Source organism: Thunnus albacares, chromosome 7 (assembly GCF_914725855.1).
Source record: "Thunnus albacares chromosome 7, fThuAlb1.1, whole genome shotgun sequence".
Taxonomy (NCBI): domain Eukaryota; kingdom Metazoa; phylum Chordata; class Actinopteri; order Scombriformes; family Scombridae; genus Thunnus; species Thunnus albacares.
Window position 1 is genome coordinate 3,339,850 of NC_058112.1, and position 22,447 is coordinate 3,362,296.

The 22,447-nt window shown below is 41.1% G+C and overlaps 1 protein-coding gene across 2 annotated transcripts in view; it reads left to right on the forward strand.

Annotated features, from left to right (window-relative positions):
- The window catches only part of sf3b3 (splicing factor 3b, subunit 3), a 33,465-nt gene extending 13,114 nt beyond the window's left edge, over nt 1-20,351 (forward strand). For both annotated transcript variants that reach the window (XM_044356629.1, XM_044356630.1), the window contains exons 16-27: nt 613-756; nt 1,307-1,429; nt 1,667-1,821; nt 2,200-2,374; nt 3,348-3,553; nt 4,616-4,772; nt 11,549-11,674; nt 14,523-14,735; nt 14,939-15,037; nt 18,321-18,464; nt 18,637-18,741; nt 18,861-20,351. In XM_044356629.1, coding sequence (XP_044212564.1) covers nt 613-756; nt 1,307-1,429; nt 1,667-1,821; nt 2,200-2,374; nt 3,348-3,553; nt 4,616-4,772; nt 11,549-11,674; nt 14,523-14,735; nt 14,939-15,037; nt 18,321-18,464; nt 18,637-18,741; nt 18,861-19,001 — 1,788 coding nt within the window. In that variant the 3' untranslated portion in view covers nt 19,002-20,351. The remainder of the gene's footprint in view (nt 1-612; nt 757-1,306; nt 1,430-1,666; nt 1,822-2,199; nt 2,375-3,347; nt 3,554-4,615; nt 4,773-11,548; nt 11,675-14,522; nt 14,736-14,938; nt 15,038-18,320; nt 18,465-18,636; nt 18,742-18,860) is intronic.
- The last annotated feature ends 2,096 nt before the right edge of the window (nt 20,352-22,447 follow it).

Genomic DNA, 22,447 nt, shown 5'->3' on the forward strand with positions numbered 1-22,447 from the left:
AATCTGATGACACATAGCTATCATTGCAATATTAATTATGGTGTTTGCTGTGTTGCAAACCAGCTGTTTGAATTCCAGTTGATTTGCTGGTTTTCAATCAGCAAACCAGCTGTTTGAATTCCAGTTGATTTGCTGGTTTTCAATCAGCAAACCAGCTGTTTGAATTCCAGTTGATTTGCTGGTTTTCAATCAGCAAACCAGCTGTTTGAACGTAACTTGGAATCAGGACCACCCCCGAGCAGTGCCAAAATTTCAGTAACTGGCCCCCTAAGTGGGGGCAGTGTAGTGGGAACAAGCGCAGAACCCAAGATAAAGGGTCATTAAATTCCTGAAGTGGAAAAGGCCTAATACACCACTTTTCACCAAACCCTGTAGTTTAAACATGTGGAATCAATGCCCACGTTCATTGATACTGATTATTCCTAAAAGCTCTAATTAGCCCTTAATCAGCCACTTATAAGTAATTGGTTTCCAATGTCTATATCACTTAATATGTTTTAAAGAGAGAGAACGACTATGTGTTTGTGTATGCACCATAGTGAAGCCTTTAGATAATGTGAGGGACCTGCTGCAAGTTGATGTTTTAACACCTTGATTTGTCCTCACATTCAGGACTGCCTCCAGCCGTTGAGTATGCAGGCCCTGCCTGCCCAGCCAGAGAGTCTGTGTATTGTTGAGATGGGAGGGGTCGAGAAACAGGATGAACTTGGAGAAAAGGGAACCATCGGCTTCCTCTACCTCAACATAGGGCTTCAGGTATTATTTCTCATTCACCTAACTGAATCTTGTTGAAGTTTTCTTGATAAGAAGTTTTGTTATGTTGTAATGGCAATGCACACATAAATCACACCCCTGTATAAATACACATAAGACATTCATATTTATGTTAGCATCGACTCAGATTGCTCTTGTACTTACTGATAGATCACGTAACACAGGCACACTTGGTCATGTAAGTATAGGAGCACGTGTCTTATTGGTCATCCAGGAAGAATATTTCAGCTATAATATGACATTTCTCAATAAATACCATATATTCTTATTTCTCTAAGAATATCTGCAGCCACCTATGGCATCGAAGTTTTAAATCATTTTAAAATCATCCTATTGTAATCAATAAAGATGGAGGTGTCAGCAATGAGCCATATAATACATGCACCCACTAATTGGTGTAAAAAAAAAAAAAAAAAAAAAAAGTCTATATTAATTTATCATTCTTGAGTTGGTTTAAGATTTAACGTGATATGGATTTTAGATTATGTCATCTAGTAATGTGTGTGTGTGTGTGTTCAATGTGTTTTCTCAGAACGGTGTGCTGCTGAGGACGGTGCTGGACCCAGTGACCGGTGATCTGTCAGATACCAGAACACGCTACCTGGGGTCACGTCCTGTCAAACTCTTTAGAGTCAGGATGCAGGGACAGGAAGCTGTATGTCACTCATAAACATTTGCACATAATCAGAGAATATGCTCTATTACAAAATTCTTTGTTTGTTTGCTCACATACAAGAAATGAATGAATAGTCTTTATGCTGCTGATCAGACCACGTTAACATTAAATGTTAAGTTCATTTTAAAGAAGAGATAATTTGTGATTAATCAAGAATGAGTAGACTCATTGTTGTTGGAGCTGTAACCTATTGTCTCTGTCTTTTCTCACTGACAGGTGCTGGCAATGTCCAGTCGCTCCTGGCTCAGCTACTCGTACCAGTCTCGCTTCCATCTGACCCCTCTGTCTTATGAGACTCTGGAGTATGCCTCTGGCTTTGCCTCCGAGCAGTGCCCAGAAGGCATAGTGGCCATCTCCACCAACACACTGAGGTATATAGACATGTTTGCATATATCTTGAACAGCACTAGAAAGTCAAGGATAGTTTGACATTTTATTTGGAAAATCCTGAGAAGTTTGTACACTGGTTCAGCCAAGAGACGCAGATGTCTGCTGTCTCTTAAGGAAAAGAAGTAGTCTTGAACTTTCTCAGTCGCCATCTCATCCATTGTTGCTGCTTGCTGTTAACAGCAGCACAGCACTCTTGTGTCCATATTTCTGCGCTTTAAGTGTTAGGACCCATATTGCATAAGCCAGAAGTTTTTGCTCAATTGAGAAGCATAAATCCATGTTCAGAGCCCCAAGTTCAAAATGATTTGTAACTGTTTGTCCTTCTTCTTCATCCTCTCTTATCATTATCTTTCTTGCAGAATCTTGGCTTTGGAGAAATTGGGAGCTGTCTTCAACCAGGTGGCCTTTCCTCTGCAGTACACCCCCAGGAAATTTGTAATCCACCCAGAGACCAACAACCTCATTTTGATCGAGACCGACCACAATGCCTACACCGAGGCCACCAAAGCTCAGAGAAAGCAACAGATGGCTGAGGTATGAAGTATATTTATTAGAGCAGTGAGATGGTCTGTTGGCTAGTGAAGTTGTGACCAGAGGAGAATTTTCCACTTGGGGAGATGATATTATTCTAGTACAAGGCAAGACTTGATCGTTTGTACAGACACCTCTATACCTGTGCTCTGTCTCCTGGGAGACTGGTCCACTGTCAGTACCCTTTGAGTTTCCTGTGGAACAGGTTTGGTCCTGCCTGTGTCAGAAAGGATCACACTGACCTCGTACCCGAATGCACACCTTTAACAGAGCCTGACTACACAAAGACATAATGAGTAAGAATTTACAATCTCTGACATGGTTTAAGTCCAGGGGTTTTGATTTAGAGTACAGAGACCACCCAGGCTGAGCATCAGGACCACCTTTCTGACATGCTAGTCATTGTAAGCCTGATTGTAGCTGAGATTTTATGTTGAAGAGATTGATTGTGGTCAGAGCAGAGTTCAGCAAGTACATTTGGCCAGTTTTTCAGTTTTGATTAATGTATGTTTACAGAAGCAGGGAAGAGACATTTAAACTTAGAGTTTGAATTTCCTGAATTCTTGTAATAATAGAATAGATAGATTTATTGATGCTTTTGGTTTTTGCAGTGGTTTCAGTGTGGGTCATTGCCTGTGGAGGGATCATAAAGTTAGCCTGTTTGAGCAATTAGCCTAATTTAGCAAGGCTGCAGGAAAAGCCAATGCCTCATTCAGACCAGTGTTCAGGGGTCTGTCTGTTTGGATCCCATTATATACCATCAATATCTTCCTTCCTCCTGACCAGGCCTGCATGCAGGTCCGACTCTACCTGTCTTTGGTCAACTGGTGTTGGTGGCAGTGGGCTTTGTCTCAGTATGTCCCACTGAATGTGTCCAGCACCTGGTGATAGGGGAAAAAATGTCTCAAACTGTTCAAAATGCCACAGCATCCCTCCAGCTGACTTCTTTTGTTGTTTGTTGCTGTTGCCCCTGCAGGAGATGGTGGAGGCTGCTGGCGAGGATGAAAGAGAACTGGCTGCTGAGATGGCCGCTGCCTTCCTCAATGAGAATCTCCCAGAAGCTATTTTCGGCGCACCTAAAGCTGGAGCGGGGCAGTGGGCCTCACTGGTGCGACTGGTCAACCCCATTCAGGGTTCAACACTGGACCAGGTGCAGCTGGAGCAGAATGAAGCTGCATTCAGGTGAGCAGCTTCTGTTTCTTGATTTTGTCCAAGTGGAAGATTAGACGGTTGGTTGCATTTAATGAATGAATGACCAGACAGATAGTGTGGGAAGCAAAACAAACATTCCTCAGTGTAGTGTCATGTACAATATTACTGGCTATAAAGGAAGGGGAGTTCAGCGTTTTTAATTAATAGGTGGGGGTGTTTGTTTACTGTCGGATGCAGCGAAGCTTTAACTGTAATGAAATGATGCGTAAACAGGAAGGAATGGAACAGAAGATAGTGGAGGGACGATTTGAGATTAGATAAGATATACGCTGCTACTCTGCATTACTCGAGGTTTCAGTTGATACTGAGAGTGGCGTGGGTGGGGTTAAATGAAGTAATGCAGTCCAGACTCTGATCCTGGACTGTTTCCTTTTTATTTCGCCTTTCACATTGATTGACAGCTTCCAAAACTCCCGACATCTCATAAATTCTAGCTGGAGATTTTCCTGACTGTGAATTTAACTGGCAGCTGCCAAAGCTAAATGTTGGGCTGCCAAAAGAGAACAGTGAAGTTTTTGGGCATAAAATATCATTTGAAAAATCATTGTTTTGTGTGTTTGGTGATGGATTGCATAACTCAGAAGAAAGAAATGGTTCTGCTGGTAGAATAAATATAATAATAAGAAAGAGAAAGGTATTAGTCAAATAGTAAACCTTATGTTAGTAGTGTTTTTTCTTCTTTTCTATTTCTTACATTCAACAGTTTGATTTAGTTGGAATGCTGCACTTTTGCCATATTACTTAATTATTGTATTTACATTACATTTTTACATACAGTATATAACATTATCAGCTGTCATAGTAAGCAGGTAACTTGCACTCATACCATGGCAGTATAAAGTTTTGCAGACCCTGTAGCTTCCTTGAATGCTTGATATTTTAGTGGAACTGATGTTCTGAGGAAATGTAGCCTTTCAGTTTTCACCATTTGTTATAAACTGGCCGTTTGTATATTTTTATGTTAAAGCATGGCACAGTAGCCCATATCTCACACCTTCTTTACCTCTCTGTTTTTCCTCTGATATTTTTCAGTGTTGCAGTGTGTCGTTTCACCAACACAGGAGATGATTGGTATGTTCTGGTTGGCGTGGCCAGAGACATGATTCTCAACCCGAGATCAGTGGGCGGTGGCTTCATCTACACCTATCGGCTCGTCAGTGGCGGGGAGAAGCTGGAGTTTGTGCACAAGGTGGGCTCGATTGACACGTACCACACGGAACTTGATTGTGACTCACTCTCAAACTCATTCAGTTTCGTATAGCAGACAAACGGAAAAGTGAAAACTGCCGCTGTATCATTTGCCTGCAGGTGGTGCAAGTGTAAGAAAATTGCAGCAGTTGTTACTTTCTCTGTCTGCACAGATAGTGGAGTCTAAACTGCTGCACTCGCTATTACTTTCCTTGGCAATAGGTGGCACAGATTGGACTGGCTGCACATTGTTGGTTTCAGGTGCTCTGTCAGTTGAAAGATTATTTTATAAAAAAGCAACACAAAGAAGATTGAATAACTAAGCAAAAAATGCACATATTAAATGACATGGTAATTTAGTGTGGGGCAGAGGGTGTTAATTGTCTGAGGAGACTGTGTGCCGTTATTGAAATGTGTGTAACCAGGTCATGGTCTGAGGTGGTTACTAATATAAGGATTGGATTCCAAGGAGGAAGGGTCATCAAACTGCCCCAGGCAGTACCACCCCCAGTAAAATTTTGATGACACTAAACACAGAGGTTACTGCCCCTGGCGCCACGCACTGATCCCCGGGCAATTCCCCAGAAACTCGAGCAGGGTGGAGACCATCAGGGTGAATCAGCCCACAGACATTTGTTACCTGATGTGGATTAACAGGGAAGTGAGTCATGAGTGTTGTATTACATGGCGGTGTCAGCCAGTTGAAGTTAGAGGAATTTCCCAACCACTTAACCAGATATGACGTTTTCAATGAGTCTAGTTAAACACACATTATTTATTGATGCACATACACAGATTATTCATACACAACAGTGCTGGCATGATATGCTCATTACCGGATTCGATACTTTCACAATACTTAGGTGACGATTCTTGATTCAAAACTGATTCTCGATTGAATGAATAGAAAAGGGGGCACTACTTTCACAATATACTTCATGTTCATCTCGCAAAGGTAATTATTTAGTCATTTAACAAAACATTCTTGCAACCGAAGATAAACTACAAGATAACTAGCATGTGTGCGCTGTAGACTGTCGGGGTGCTGCTCTGTTCTTGCAGTTGAGTTCTGCCTTTTTTGTTCTGTCAACATCACGTTATCAACTAACATCTAGAAAATCAATTTTTGACATCTGTGAATGATTCAGAATTGTAGGAGATAAGAATCGCAATTCTTATGTGAATTGATTTTTTTTTTTTTTTTTTTTTCCCACCCACCCCTAATACACAAGTTGACATACTACACAATCTCACAGTGGCACATAAATGAATACATCTGACTACACTGACTACATTACCAATAAACACTCAGTTGTAGAGATTTTAAAAATTGTTGCTCCTACATTTTTCAACAATACTCCTCTAACTGTAGTTTTACCCCTTGACACTACTTACACCAAGAGCTGACACCAAAGTCATCTCTTGTTACTTCTTACATTACGTGTTTGGCCTCACCCATAGGTGGGTTTGGGTGGCTGTTTTTGAACACTGCACTGACTGAGAGTCCAGCTGTGTTTTAAACTGTAAAACAAAGCAGCCGATGTTTTTGAAAACATCCTTAACTTAGCAGCAATTGTCAATAATTTTACCCATGTGTATCCCGTCATATTAGCTACTCATTTTTGTCACAAATCTGTCCTACTGCTGCTCCTACCGGCTGACCCACAGGTAACCCACATCATCGTCAGCCTGAAAACACATCATGAAATGTCATAAAATATGAATTTAACAAGCAGTTGAGGATGTGGAATAATAATGCTAATGGTTTGTATGTTGGAGCAATGTGTAACTCCATTTGTTACAAGAAAGTCTTGATTTTCACATAAATATTAACATTAATTAGTTGTTGCTAATAACTGTGATTTTTTTTTTTTTTTTTTTGCCAGATCCTGACAAAATAAGTTTCTCTATTTGTTATTGTTACTGTTTGTGTTCAACCTTTTTAATAAAGGCTTGACTTGAGTTAGATGTAAGAAGCAATGGTCCTACTGTCAAGCTACCGCTAAGGTGCATATTTATGAGAGGGCAGTAAAATAAGCACTTTTTTTCTACAACAACAGACTGACCTAACATCATCACAGCATCTCAAATTGAGTCAAGCTAACATCGTTATGAGACAAGACAGCATCTGCAACAATGATTGTAGTGTAACCCCCCCCCCCGCCCCCCCAGCAGTCCATTAATGCAGCAGTCCATAAAAGCTCCAGTCAAGTCTAGAGTCAGTCAGTTGCAGGGGATCAGCTACACAGTGACCAAAGCAAAGTAGCATCCTTTTTTAGCAGACATGCTATCCTTTCTAGCTTAAAGTTATGTGGCAGGATTTATATTCCAGCAGGATAATAAAGCTTAAATGTGCCTCAAAGCAATGACAGGCCTGTTTGAAGACCAATCAAAAGTGAGCGCTGACTTGCATGGCTTTCTCTACTCAGTCACCGGGACCAAAGTAGAGCTACAATGATTAATTAATTAGTTGCCAGCTATTAAATTAATTGACAACTATTTTGACATTAGATTAATTGTTTTGAGTCTTTTTTTTAAAGAAAAAAACATTTTATCAGCCAAACAAGTAATTGATTAATTGAGAAAATAATTTACAGATTGATCGATAATGAAAATAATTGTTAGTTGCAGCCCTTGACCAAACCCCACTGACAAATGGAAACATTTGTCAATTATAGTCATAACATCAAAATGTTATGACTATAATTTCTGTTCCCTTAAGGAGAGGAACACACATAATATGACCTTGATGATCTGTGGTGATGTATGTGAGGCCCCGCCTGCACATATATACATCCGTCGCAACGTCTTCCTTCAGTCCAATAGGCGTTATATAACATTATAACAGTCATAATCTGTTATTGTCATAACAGATTCACTTCAATTCACTTGGTACAACACATATAGTATGGGACATGTATTCATGCCCCGCAGAGCAGCCACTGAACCAGAGTCAAACCTCCAGCACTCTAGCGTAGGGTCGGGCAAGTAATCAAATTTTATTTTCTATTACGATTTTGGCTTCCAACGATTATGAAAACAAGATGGAGATAAAACACGTTCCGTTTCGTAACGATGCTCTTGGGTGTCAGAGCAGCTGGGACAGCGCCGTGACAGACAGACAGACAGAGCGGAGCTTATCCTCACAATTTCACACACAGTCAAATGTTCAGGGCTGCAAACTGACTTATTTAGACGTCTACCACTTAGACCTCCACCACCTGGATGCTAGTATTTTAAATTTGAGGACGCTTTGCTCTGTGTAATGATCTCTCCTTTCTTTTAGTTCCACGGTGCCGTGCTTTCTCTGTCTGCAGTCTGCTGCTATGCACATGCTTACTTGTAAAAAGCTGGTTAGAAACCTGGTTACACGTTTATATGGCAGAGAATTTGTGTTCTCCAGGGAGTAAAATCTACCTGTGGAAACAAGGTTTCTCTAATCCCATACTCTGATTACAGAAAACAGATTTTCTTTCTGATTCACATAACAGTTAGGAAATCAGCTTTCTAGAGAAAACTGACTGTAACCTGGTTACTCAGGTGCATGTAAACACACTGCATGATAATACAAGTCAATGATTTCTGTCATTTTAGTATTGATTACTCTCTACACAGCATGCATCTTCACAATCACTACAATAACATGATCTCAATTATTTTTGTCTAATTTATTTTTATTTATTATTTTTATATTATTTATTTAAATATATTTGTATATTCTATCATTTATTTATCTCAGTTTTTACATTTATTTGTTTTTCAGTTGATTTATATTTAAAATTCAAGGAAGTCCAGTTAAAAAGACAAGTTTTTTTAAAAAAGTTCAATAAATGCATGATGTTTCCAGAGTCGAGGAGTAATCGTTTTAAATAATCATGATCTCAATATTGACCAAAATAATCATGATTATGATTTTTGCCATAATCGAGCAGCATCATAGACCTAGCAGAGTGGACGGAGTGAGCCGCCGAAGGGGTCCTTGACATCTAAATGATAAAACTGAACAAAAGTGTGTGGTGATGACCAACTGGCTGAAGTACAGATATCACTTACAGATGGCCTTTTAAACAAAGTCCTGACCTGCAGCACTGTTGTGGAGGGGCAGTCGCCCTCTGGTGAGCCGGAGGAGAACAACATCACCTTTCTGCCCTGGTTTATTTGATTTGCAGTGTTTTGAGTACAAAATGCACAATTTATTGGATTCAACAATTGAGCATTCAGGATATTCATACAATGAACATACACTGAGAAAGTGACAAACATTGGGAACACTTGGTCACCTGAGAAATATTGAACACAGCCAAACTAGGGGCTACAACCTGAGGCAACAAAAGTGCATTTCTGTGCATGGGGGGGGCGTTGTGCTTGAGAGACTGTTTTTAGGAGTGTGCAATGCCTTTTGAGACTGGACCCCTGAACAGACCATGGAAGCGGCCTCTTGGGCGGCAAAAGATGAGGGGCAGCAGTGTCTTCCTGCTGCTGGAGCCCCTCTTCACTCAGTCCCAGAGCTAGGAGTGTGGTTTCTTCCCCCTAGGCGCTAAGCACCTCTAGAGGCCTGGTAGAGGACACTTGCACCAGGTGCCAAGTGACATGGAGTTTGACCAGGTGATTGCAGCCTCACTGGCTGGGAGACCCAAGTCTCAGGTGGTGCTGCCCTCTTTGGTTGAGCTGGTGGTATCGCAGACCTGCAAGCACTAGCTGCTTGGGTTTCACATCACGTCTAGGGGTGATGCTTCACACAAACCCTCAGCAGACACTGGCTTATCCAAATAAATGGGGGAGAGGAAGAGTGCTGCGCAGTGGGACACAGAATATAATCCGTGGCAACTCTGACCTCGTTGAGAAGAAGTGCAAGCGGACCGCTGGGGGGCATTTGTGTCCCAAGCTCCGCCAGACACATGGCTTGATAGCTTGAAGCATGGTAACAGAGCTCAGTGAAGCTCAATAAATATTCTCCAGCTGATATGCAGAGAATCTGCAGTGCTTGGTTGGGAGGGCTGTGGGGCCACCGACACCAGGGTTGTGGGATGGGGCCAGATAGGGCCCTCTCCTGGTAGAGGAGAGGGCCACTCCACCTCCAGTTTCTCAGTTGCATGGCGTTACACTGAGAAGAGGGATGTATTGTCCTGGCCAACTGACACAGCAGCAGGGTTGTACTGGCCCGATGATAAAGCTGTTCTTGTTCATCTTCCAATAAAGCATGTATGTCCATGCTGACGTCCAGCACGTGATTGTCATCATGGCAGACGGCTGGCTATTGCTCTCGCTAACCCCTCAACATACACCATATGGTCAGCCCAGTTACTGGTGGGGATTTCGACCAAAAGCTTCTAGGTGTCGGACTCAGATGAAGCTAGGTCTCTCGACTCAGAGAAGAGGGGTTTGTGTTGTGCAATGGTAGTCTGTCCCAGCACTTTCTCCAGGGTTTAGCACTGGAGCTGGTGACAAAATACACAGGACTCAGGCTGAGTCAGCACACTCCTGGTGTGGACAATCCCCAGACAGACGAGACATGCCTCGTGCCGGTCTTTTTAGTGCAAAGAGAAGCTGTACCCCTGAGGACAGTGGCGGACATAGGACTACTACTTCGCCTGTTTAGGCTTGGTGCTTGTACCGAGACACAAAGCCCGTGGATAAAACACAGACAAAATTAGCGCTTTGGGTAGCTGGTGGCTAACACCAACAGGGGCTGTTAAACTAACTTCGAGCTGGCAATAGCCTACTGCGGAAACAGAGCTACCTAGCTGTAGTGAGCTAACCTGACTCCGCAGAGGTGTCCTTAGCTAGGTGAAGAGCGTAAGAACTTAAGCATGACTGTGGTGCCGGATATATATACAGTATGTGCAGGCAGGGCCTTACATATGTCACCATAAATCATCTGCCTTAAAGGCGTGCATAGAGGTGTCTTCAGTCAGGTCACGTGAGGGCATGATATCCCATTCTCTGTGCTGGACCGAGTGAATTGCCTGAAAGGGAACATCACAAGATGCTGTCAGTGATTCTCCAGAGAAGAACTGGGATAATGTGGATTCTCAAATTGTGTTTTAGTTGTGATTAAGCCACATCTTGGACATAGAAAGTATTTAGACAGTTTGACTTGTGACCACTATAATCTAATTTGAAAAATATAATTTACCAAAATTTGATGTTTATAAGAGGTAATGAATTTTTGATAGAAGTCATAGCTTAAAAATAAAATGCTGGATTAGCCGAAGTATGTATTAATGTTAAAGTCATGGGGTGTGATCTTTTTGTAGGTCTCAGAACAACAAGTTCAAATTTACCACAGTAGTTTTAAGTTCAGTTTTCAACAAATGCTGTTTTATATTTCATTTCTTAACAAAAAAGAGGAAAATCTAAAAATAATCAGCATGGTATCGTGTCACAGGATTTTCCAGAGTTATTATCTTATCTTTTGTGGATGAGTGAGGGACACAGTTACTGTGCAGGCAGGTACATGATATTTTAAAAGAAAATTGAAACAGTGTATCTGCTTACATTCCGTTAAACTAGCCTGCCTCCAGAACACTTTGAGACCTTCTTGGGTCACAATTTTGACCCAATTTTGACCCAAGGAGGATCTGGAGCTCATGCCTAAATCTGTGTTTAGTGGGATATTGGACCCCGCTTCAAAATGAAGCTCTTTCACTTCTTAAGAAATATAAACCGTTTCTCTTTAGACACACCAGCTGCATCTCAACCTAAATTCTCCTGAAAGCTGCCATAAAATAATCTGATTAGCTGCGGTTTATTAATTCTTTGTTTTTTGATTTGCAGACCCCAGTAGAGGACGTGCCTTTGGCCATTGCTCCATTCCAGGGACGTGCCATGGTGGGAGTTGGGAAACTGCTGAGAATCTACGACATGGGCAAAAAGAAACTACTGCGCAAGTGTGAGAACAAGGTAAGGCAGCGACCAAAATACATAAACCTCTGTGTGCTTAATGTAGGTCTCTATATTCTCAAGCTAAGCATGAAGCGTTTAAAGAGGAGAAATGTGACCAGAGGCTTTTCAAAAATGCGGGTGAGGACTGTCAGTCTTTGGAGACATACCTCAGGTAGCGTTCACGTCAAGAAGCCAACATTTACCTGACCGCCAGGCCCTGACCAATTGACTGGTCAGGCAAAACAGTCACATCCTGCTACATAATCAGCTTAGTCTCAGTCTGCCTCATGAATTTGCAGTGCAGCTGCAGACCTGATGCAATTAAAGCAGAACATACTATGTGAATTATTGAAGTCCTTGACTAAATATGTTTACAGTTACCCATCAAAGTTTTAAGCCATGCAGTGTCAGACAAGAATAATAATAATAATGATAATAATGACCACCAAGTGCAGTTGGGAACACTAAGCACCTGGTTTATTCATTGTGGACAATCATTTCTGTCATGTCGTAGGTCTGACTGAAAAAAGATTACACACATGGATGTTTGCACATAGGTCTTTGTCTGCCCAAATGAAAAAAACTGAGAAACCAGGATCAGTGATACTTTTCCTCCTGGGTCTTTATCATGGTCAAATCATGGTTTTTAATCAGAAATGTGCCTGAGTGCAGGTGAAAGTAGTATATAGATTTAAAGGTGAATTTTTCATACCTTTTTGGCTTTTCCTCCTGTGAGGACAAAGATGTTATTTTTTCCCTCCTGTGAGGACAAAGATGTTATTTTTTCTTTCCTGTGAGGACAAAAATGTTATTTTTTCATTCCTGTGAGGACAAAAATGTTATTTTTTCATTCCTGTGAGGACAAAGATGTTATTTTTTCCCTCCTGTGAGGACAAAGATGTTATTTTTTCCCTCCTGTGAGGACAAAGATGTTATTTTTTCCCTCCTGTGAGGACAAAGATGTTATTTTTTCCCTCCTGTGAGGACAAAGATGTTATTTTTTCCCTCCTGTGAGGACAAAGATGTTATTTTTTCCCTCCTGTGAGGACAAAGATGTTATTTTTTCTTTCCTGTGAGGACAAAAATGTTATTTTTTCCTTCCTGTGAGGACAAAGATGTTATTTTTTCCTTCCTGTGAGGACAAAGATGTTATTTTTTCCTTCCTGTGAGGACAAAGATGTTATTTTTATCTGACAGTGCACAACGTTGCTGGTTTAAATTGTTTAATTCAATTCAACCGTCTCCTGCTCTTTGACCTATTTTATTCCTTTTTTAAGATTAAATATGATTCTGAAGCATAGAATGGTGCACAGTTTCCTGATAACTGAATTTATGATGTGTTGAATTGAACCTTCAGCCAGAGAATGTGTCAGTGTGATGACATTAAGTGGTGTGAACCTGGTCATGTGTATGAGGGTGTATTCCCTTTTGTTTGCAGAGGCTTTGTGTGTAAGAAATGGATATTTATGTCATTGTCAGTTGATAGGCTGTGGGATGTTTGAGCTCTAGTGGCGCCTTAGAGGAAAGTTTAAATGAGTGTCATGTTTCTGTCATTTGTGTCTCACGTGTATATACACATTTCTGCCAGTTGCACAATGTGATAATGCACATCAACAGGCGGGGGTGACCGTGTGCTGTTAAAAAAAGAAGACTACAAAATCATAAACAATTCTGGTTTTATAGCCATATTATACTCTTTTTCAGCAAGTTAATATCGGTCTCTGAGGTCCCCAAAACATGTCTTTGAAGTTTTTTTGCCGAAAATACCACTGAGATTATACATTCTTGCATTCCTCTGTACCCCTGTGTTTCAGTCCCGTTCTGGATGGGCTGTTTCTGTGTCTACGCAAATGAGCTGCTGCTACCCACGCTTCATTCCGAAACTGATTGTGGTTTTCCAGCCGTGATACAATGCGAGATAACATGACCACCAAAGTAGAGGGCTGTTATTTATGTATGGTAGCGTTACTGATACTAGTATTACAATAACGCCAAGTGTATCTGTGGACCAGAATGGATGTATTAGTCTTGACTTAACTTTACAGCTTTATGGTCTGAGCAAGTTAGCCGCTGGGTGCTAATCACAGCTGCACAACGTTACGTTCATAGCATGTCTATCATGTACATTTACATAATGTTACAGCAGCAACACACACATACTGGCGAGGATCATGGAGCAGAACATGCTAACGTGTAACAATAAAGCTAGCTGAGCTAGCGCTACAGTTCAAAGTTCCACAAAAGCAACATGAAAAAACAGTTACTAGTTACGTTTAGTGAGGCTAAACATTCACACAGTTTCTCTTGACTGTCTCAATATTCCAAATTAGTCCACATTGCTATCCATATCAGCTGCGTAACATGCTAACGCCAAGTTCAACAAGCTAATGTGCTAAATAAACCGCTAATAAACAGTAAAATCATAAAACATGGCAAAACTTACAGCTTCCAAGTATGAGGTTGGGTCATGGTTTTTCAGACATTTCCCACAAAAAATAAATTGAATCCAACAGGCCTTCACTTCCTCAGATGATGGAAGGACATAAAGACTGTTGTGTTGGTTCTTGCAGCAAACCACAGAACTTTGATTCAGTTGAAAAATTGATTCAGAATGTTTGAGTGGGCAGGGACTGTCTGCCCGCTGAAGCTGAGGGAGAGATCTATGTTCAACAGATCCCGTTATGACATCTTTAAAGGGAGTCAAATTTAAACGGTGTTTTTGCACACGTTTACTGAAAGATGGTGGTGAAAAAGGGAAAGGATGGTCTTTTCTGATAGTTTGTGGGATCTCTGGAGATTTTCCTCCACAGCACACATTTATCATCATCTTTTCAGTGTACCTATCACTCTCCTTCCTCCTCTCTAGCACGTTCCCAACCTGGTGACTGGCATCCATACCATCGGCCAGCGTGTGATTGTATCTGATGTTCAGGAAAGCCTGTTCTGGGTCCGTTACCGGCGTAATGAGAACCAGCTCATCATCTTCGCTGACGACACATGTCCCCGCTGGGTGACAACAGCCTGTCTGCTGGACTACGACACCATGGCCTCCGCGGACAAGTTTGGGAACATTAGCATTGTGAGTACAAAGAGGGAGAGTGTTGGAGTTGTCTGTTTCTATGAATCGTATGAATTGCGGTACAGGACTTCACCCAAGAAAGTCGATCCCAATCAAAACAGAAGATATGATTTTATCACCCAGGCTTCTACAACTCTTGGAGTCCAGTGAGACTGACAAGATGAGAAGAAATACATCTCATCATTTACTTTTACTTTTCCCAGGTGCGTCTTCCCCCTAACACCAGTGATGACGTGGATGAGGACCCCACAGGGAACAAAGCTTTATGGGACAGAGGCCTCCTTAATGGAGCATCACAGAAGGTAAAACCACCATTCTTCAAACCATCCTTCTTATACAGACTCCTGAAGGTCACTGTTACATTTATCTAGATGTATTTTGAGAGTCATCTCTAACGTGTATTGTACCAGTGCATTCCTTGCGGTGTAGAGGTCTTCAACGTGACTCGAGCCTGAAAGAACAAGTCAGACATTTATAAATAAATTGTATGTAATCACAAACGCGATAGAAAAGCCTATGTGAAAACAGTCAGTTCAGCATGTGAGGATTTGTTTGGGGAAGGAATTTTGTGCCAGTTGTTGGGCCCAGCCGGAGAAGTTGAACTGTTCAGGCCACTGCTGAAATTTCAGGCTTGTACAGGACTCCGGCCTGACACACTAATCTGCCTCCTCCACCGCTCTGACCTCTAACCGCCAACACACATGCATAAGCTGCATAACACCGTCAACCACAAGTTTAACCTACTCACAAATACAAGTGTGTGTGGACACACACACACACACACACACATTCATCCCATATTTAAATCCTGGTCAGAAACTGTTTAGGTAGCAGATAGACTGGGAAAGTCCCTCCAATTTAGACATTATAAGCTGGTCCCAGTTGTCTTTGTGAAACTGTTTGTCAGCTATTCCTGCTTCCATGCACATTGATCAAGAATTTCGTTTGGAAATGTACCATGTCTGTTTTTAGATGTGGGTGTGGATGCCTAGATTTGTCTTTATCCAAAATATGTGTGTGTGTGTGTGTGTGTGTGTGTGTGTGTGCACGCGCATTTGCATCTGGCTGGTTGAACTTAATTATCTATACATGGCTAGGTTAAATGCCGCCTTACATTAAATTAGATGCATTCCACTTTTATTTGATTAATATATCTGTAAAGATCAAGGTTAGGGAGACACGGCTGTCTAGTGAGCAAAATGAAAGGATTGACTGTCTTCACCCCAAATGTCATACAGTGTGTGGGCGACTTTTATGTCATGTTGTTTCTCTCCGTTTCTCTCATTTTTATTCACTTCAGCATTGTTTCATGAGAAAATTCACACACATGTAAAGTCAACACATTCCATACAAATATAGAAATCTAAAGGAAAAATCAGTGGAGTTGAAGTTTAATGCAAATACATACATGATGATAAATTTGGATCAATTTGCACCATTTGGATTTAAATTATTTCTGAGGTTGTCTCTTTCTCTTTTTCTGCCAACAGAAGTAAATCTGTCCACTCAAGTTTACATGAATGACTATATTATTTTATGTCAGTTTTATTAACCAGTCCATGTTCTGAAATAGACCACTTTCCACTGGCACAAAACCAGAAAAAAGGGTGCTAACATGTGTGACGACAGGTTCAATCTTCTTAGTGATTGAATCTCACCTTCTCCCCCCTGCAGACACAACTTGTGGCCTTTGTGGGTAAATTACTATTTTACTACTCTACCGGTCACACGCCTGACAGACATACGGCTTTGACCAGCACCTGGGGAGTTCTTCCCTTCCCAGAGGCTACATTAGCCTCTGTTCACCTCCTTTCATTTCAGCTCCTCAACACTTAAAGAGACTTGAAAAGACATAGACATCTCATGAGTCTTGCGTTGAACTCCGTAGCCTTTGTTGACCGGATGTGACATTTTCCACTGTGCTGGAATCCCCCCCGAGGCATGTGGGCATAATATGCTTAATGTATTTTCAACATGATGGAGAGCAGCTTAAGGTTGCAGTTTGTGACCAAGACGAGATGAGATGTCATGCCCTACCACTGTGAATGTTTCATTTTTCTCAATAAAGGCTGCGGTCCAATTCTTGGTTGTTCTGATAAATCCAGGATTGCTCACAATACCAGTGAAATCCGGTTGGATTAGTGGTCAAACACAAGCAACAGGAAAGAATTAAAAAACTGGCTTGTCTTACAAGAAACTTTGGACCAACTCTTTGTCATGCACACAATTTAAAAAAGCAATGTTTTGTCTTCATCAGGCTCACTTCTCGATAAGATAGATACAAGTCATGTGATCATAAGTCTCACATACATTATTGTGAGATTTTCAGAAACAAGCCCTTTCTTCACTTTTGTTATCTGAATCCCTTTCAAATGCTGATGCAACATCAGTTGTGGCACTCGGTATGGTTCATGACAGTAGGCTGACAGGATGCTCACCTTAGTTCATGATAGGCACTGATTCACGTCTTTCAGATGTAACTCTGGCCTCTTGGCTTGTGCTGAGTCTATGGCCATGACAATCAAACACAAAGATTGTGTTGTCTTATTTCAGAGCTGTGGGGTTTTTATCTCGACTAATCTCATTTATGCCCCCTCGGGAAATGACCCTGTCAGTCAAAAAACAAACTTGTTTTCATTCAGAGCCGTTGTTTCCCATCAGAGGGACGCTGTTCTCTGTTCAAGCATGGCTCATTTGTGTGTCTGAGGCACAGAGCTTATTTTAACTTTGCCTTTGCTTTCTTGGTCTCTTGGCGTCAGTGTCATCTATGTCCTGTAGGCAGTTTGCCCAGACTAATACTGACGTTTTATTCCTCTCCAATGCTGCCTTTGTATCCGAGGTACATCCTAATTACTACCTCTAATTATTTGCAAAGCCGTTTTTTGATGGTTATTGGATTAGATCTGACCATCTGGACCAATTTCCTCTGAGCGGAGGATGACAGTGTGTCTCTTCTTTCTGACCTTGGCAAAGAGTCCAGTTTTCCATACTTTTATATGTATGTGCAGCTGTCAGTGTGGGTGATCTTGGGACCTGAAATGGCTTCAAGTGATATATCAGACTTGTGTGATTATATGAACGGAGCTGCTGGTAATTTACCATTTGAATGACTGAAAAGATAGAGGTTACCGGCTGTAGTAAGTCACCTTCTGATAAGAGGCCATGTCACACAATGAAATGTGGTTTTGCCTCAATAATCAGTCGCTCTATGTGTTTTTTTTGATTAGAAAGCGGATACTGCCAAGTCAATAACCATATTTCACTGTTTTATTTGTGCTTTGACCTAATTTTAAAAGCATTTAAATATTTTCTGGTCGTTCAATCCTTAAAAAAAAAATCCTCCATTCATCCCAGGACATCATGTCAGGATCCATCTTATACAAGACCTGCATGGCTGCACATGCCACAGAGCTGTACACGAGCTGCCCAATGCTCATCCACTGAGGTTACAGTTATATAAGAAATTCAAATATACGGTTTTGTTCAGGGTCACATTAGGTAGTTAGGGGCCAGGGGGGGATTTGATTGTTAGTTTATCCTACCAGACAACACATGACTGTTTGTCTCCCTCCGCTGTCTCTGCAGGCTGAGGTGATAGTGAACTACCACGTAGGAGAGACGGTGTTATCTCTCCAGAAAACCACTCTGATCCCTGGGGGATCCGAGTCCCTGGTCTACACCACGCTGTCTGGAGGCATAGGCATACTGGTCCCATTTACTTCACACGAGGTAAACCACAGTCACATCTTATAAATCTCTCATACATCAGTATGGACGTGGATGTCAACAGACACTATCCCAACACCCAACTGGTTCTCTCAACCCTTGTACTTTTTAATGCCCTTTTCTCATGCTCTTCTTTTCAATCATGTCTCTCTCTTTGCTTCATCTCTATGTCCAGGACCATGACTTCTTCCAGCATTTAGAGATGCATATGCGCTCTGAGTTCCCCCCACTGTGTGGCCGAGACCATCTCAGCTTTAGGTCCTACTACTTCCCAGTCAAGGTTGGTTATCTGTCATGTTTTTGTAAAGGCCTCGCATCTGAGCTGTTCATCTCCTTCAAATGTCATGTCATGAAATCATCATGGACTCTGAAAACAACATTTCTGTTTCTGCTCTGCAGAATGTGATCGATGGAGATCTGTGTGAGCAGTTCAACAGCATGGACCCTCACAAGCAGAAAAGTGTGGCTGAAGAGCTGGATCGAACTCCACCTGAGGTCTCTAAGAAACTGGAGGACATTCGTACTCGCTACGCCTTCTAATTGTGCAGACAAAGCTTCACCTGCACACAGCAGGGACGGACGGACACACACCAACACACACAAATCCTGCTGCGCTACAGTACCCCCCCCCCCCCTCCCACCCCCTTTAAGGACACAGTCGAGGGACATGTATGGATCTATATTGTTGACTGTGGACAGACTCACAGTGGCATCTTCTACAAGAAGCTACATGCTTGTAACTCTTACATCGCTCAATTATGTTGCAACTCACATGCACAGTCTCGATTGCCAACAGAAACACCTGCTTTAATTACAAGTATGTGAACAATCACCCACATCGCTGTGTGAGCAATAACACCATCATCTCCCCCCCCCCACGTACATGCTATTTGACGCAATTGCTGAGAAATGTGTGTCAGCCTTTCACACCTCCCCTGTACTGTTGTCAGCAAAAAATCACACATACACGGACACAAACACACCATTACATGGAAACATGACAAGAGGTTTTCGGCCAGTAATTCTGACATCGCAAGACCGTGTTGCCACAATTATTTCTATTCACACGTACAGCTGTTTGTGTGAACCATGTTCACTTTCACAGCTGTGATAAGTGTCATTCTCTCACACACACACATACAGACACACATCAACACACACTTGATTGTGTGAACACACATTTATCAAGAACACACAACACATGCGGGCTGAATCCAATTATCTGCCATGTGTGAGCAGGTGAATACGTTCTTATTTACAGGCTTTGAAGCTCATGCCAAGAAGAAAAGTGTAGTTATTCCCTAATGACATGTTGAGTAGAGATGTATTTCATACTGCCTGGACAGAAGACGTCTGAAAACAGAATATTTTTAATGTTTCTAACAGGTTATTTAGCAAGAAGGTGTAATGCATTTTGTGTGTCCTTTTGATCTCAGCAAAATGAAACGTGTGTTTTTTGTATGATGTGATTTATTTTAATGTTTTGTTTAGTTGTGTCATGATGCGTATACCACAGTCCCAGATGGTATCATTCAATCTCTCTCAGCCTCCGGTCCTACCTGTAGTCTTGAGTTGATAACACATCAGGCTCATTAAAGCATATTGCTTACTCACTACCCACTGAGAACCAGTCAAGGCCTCAGGCCACGGTTGGGTCAAGAAGTGTTGGCATACTTTGACATTAGTCTACGGGTGAACTCAGACTAAATAAGTGGGTGGAAGAATACTGAAGGTTAGCACTGGGTGTTGTTCTTCTCAGTCCTGTAAATTCCCAACCTCAGCCACAAGCACAGACATAGCATTCCACAGTAGTCACTGAATTTAGGGGTTTGTGGGATGGGGGCAGTGGTCTGTTTTGTAAATAAAGTTTTGTTGTTTTTTTTTACTTAATACCATGTGTTTGTGTGTCATTTCCTGCCACTGTGTGTTGAACAATCATTGAGCCAAACTGCATTTATGTGTCAGTTATTAAGGCATTAGAGGTCCAATGGTCACTTCTGTGATTTAGTTTTCACAAGTATCATGGACAATGAACCATATACATGATGTTTTTCAATTAAAACTGAAATTGTTTGAATTTGAGGTTAATTTAGAATTGGCTGTCTGACTTGCAGACAACATCAGCTTCTCTGAATAAAATGTGTAGGATGTGCTGAGTAAAAGCTCAATAGTTTCAGCAAGAAAACAGCCCTGCAACACAGTAGCAACTTTTCACCTTGATGGAGTAATGATTAAAGGAATGATTTTACATTTTGCGAAATAGACTAATTCTCTTTCTTGCCAATAGTTTGATGAGAAGATTGAAACCACTCTGTCTACAATAAATATGAGGCTACATCCAGCAGCTGCTTAACTTAGCATGAAGAGTGTGAACAGGAGACACAGCTAGCAAAACTGACCCACCAGCACCTCTAAAGCTCACTAATTAGCACGTTATATCTAATTTGTTAAATTCATTGAAAAACCAAAGCATGAAAACTACAGGTTGTGGTATTACCAGTCTTGGTGTTCAATGAAGCGAGCCAGCTGTCTCTACATTTACCTTACAGTTATGAGAGTGGTAGAGATTCTCCCATCTAACTCTCAGCAAGAAACCAAATTATTTTAATTTTCTAAAAAATGTTGAACAATCCCTTTAACTGTATCATCCTTGTAGGTCACATTTAAATAAACCAATCATGTCAACAATATGGAAAAGATAATGGTGCTGGCTGTTGTGTGCATCCAAGTGAGCAGGATTTTACACATTAATTGACATTCTTCATAGTGATCACTCTTTATTTTGACATCCATATTTTTAGTTAAGTCAGACTTAAACTTGCTCTAGATTTTAATTGAATATTACACCATGGTGATGCTTTTTTATGTGAAGGTTTTGTGTACTGCAGCCTAGCTAGACCAACCAATAACCAACACTGGGATTTACTATGGCACCTGTTCAATGAAATTTAAATCCACTCAGTCGATGATAGTAATATCTGGGCTCTAAAATTCACAGTGAGTGAAGTTGTTTGAGAGTAATATAAGTAATATAATAAAGTTATAACAGTCTTCACCTGAATTCACTTGTCTATTTCCTGGTTAAAAAAATCAGTAAACTTGCTCTTTCTTTGATGAGGAACACAATGCTGGGCCTTTCAGATATTTAAAATGGTTGTAGATGGTTTTTCCATTTGATGGTTCATTAAAACCATATCTGGAAAGTAAAAAAAGACCTCTGAAAATAAACAAACAAACAAAAAAAAAAACACACAAAATATTCACTGGCATGACAGTGTGACATGTATTTCTTTTTCCTCCATAGGTGGACACAGTAAAGTCACACATGGATTCACAGCCTGGCAGTTTAATTTATAGTTTGTTAAATACGACAGCCACAGTGAATTTGATTCTTCCGATGACAGCAGCATATTTATCTTGCATAACAACAAGAGGATAATTATTTTTCACACAGCAGAATAACAAACACTCAGCTACAACAAAGTCCTCACATCTGGTCCAGTGCTTGTGGACATGTGATGGGTTTTGCCCCTGTGGGAGAAAAGCAAAGAACTTGGCCAGACTAAACTTCCCCACTTAGAACAATGGCATTGGAGAGTTTTAGAGAACTACAACCACATGGGCAGTTGTGCTGGATTTTTGTTTTTTTTTTTTGTTTTGTTTTGTTTTGTTTTTTGGTTTTTTTTTAAATATGTAAAGGACAACAAATCAGAGCCCTGCGGTGAATTTTATCTGGAGGACATGTGCTCCTAATTTGAGGAGAGAAGTGTACAGGGCACAGAATCATGGTTTCACATGCTCCTTTACTAATTAATTTCAAAATGACTTTATTTTGGAGGGTATGATGGTCCTTAAGAAGTATGCAACCTTGTGACGTGAGGATGTAAGTGGATAATACATTCTTGGTTTGTCATAGTTTTTTTAAAACAAGAGGAATGCCTGTTACTGAGGACACTGTAATTGACGGGACTATTTCCCCTAAACCA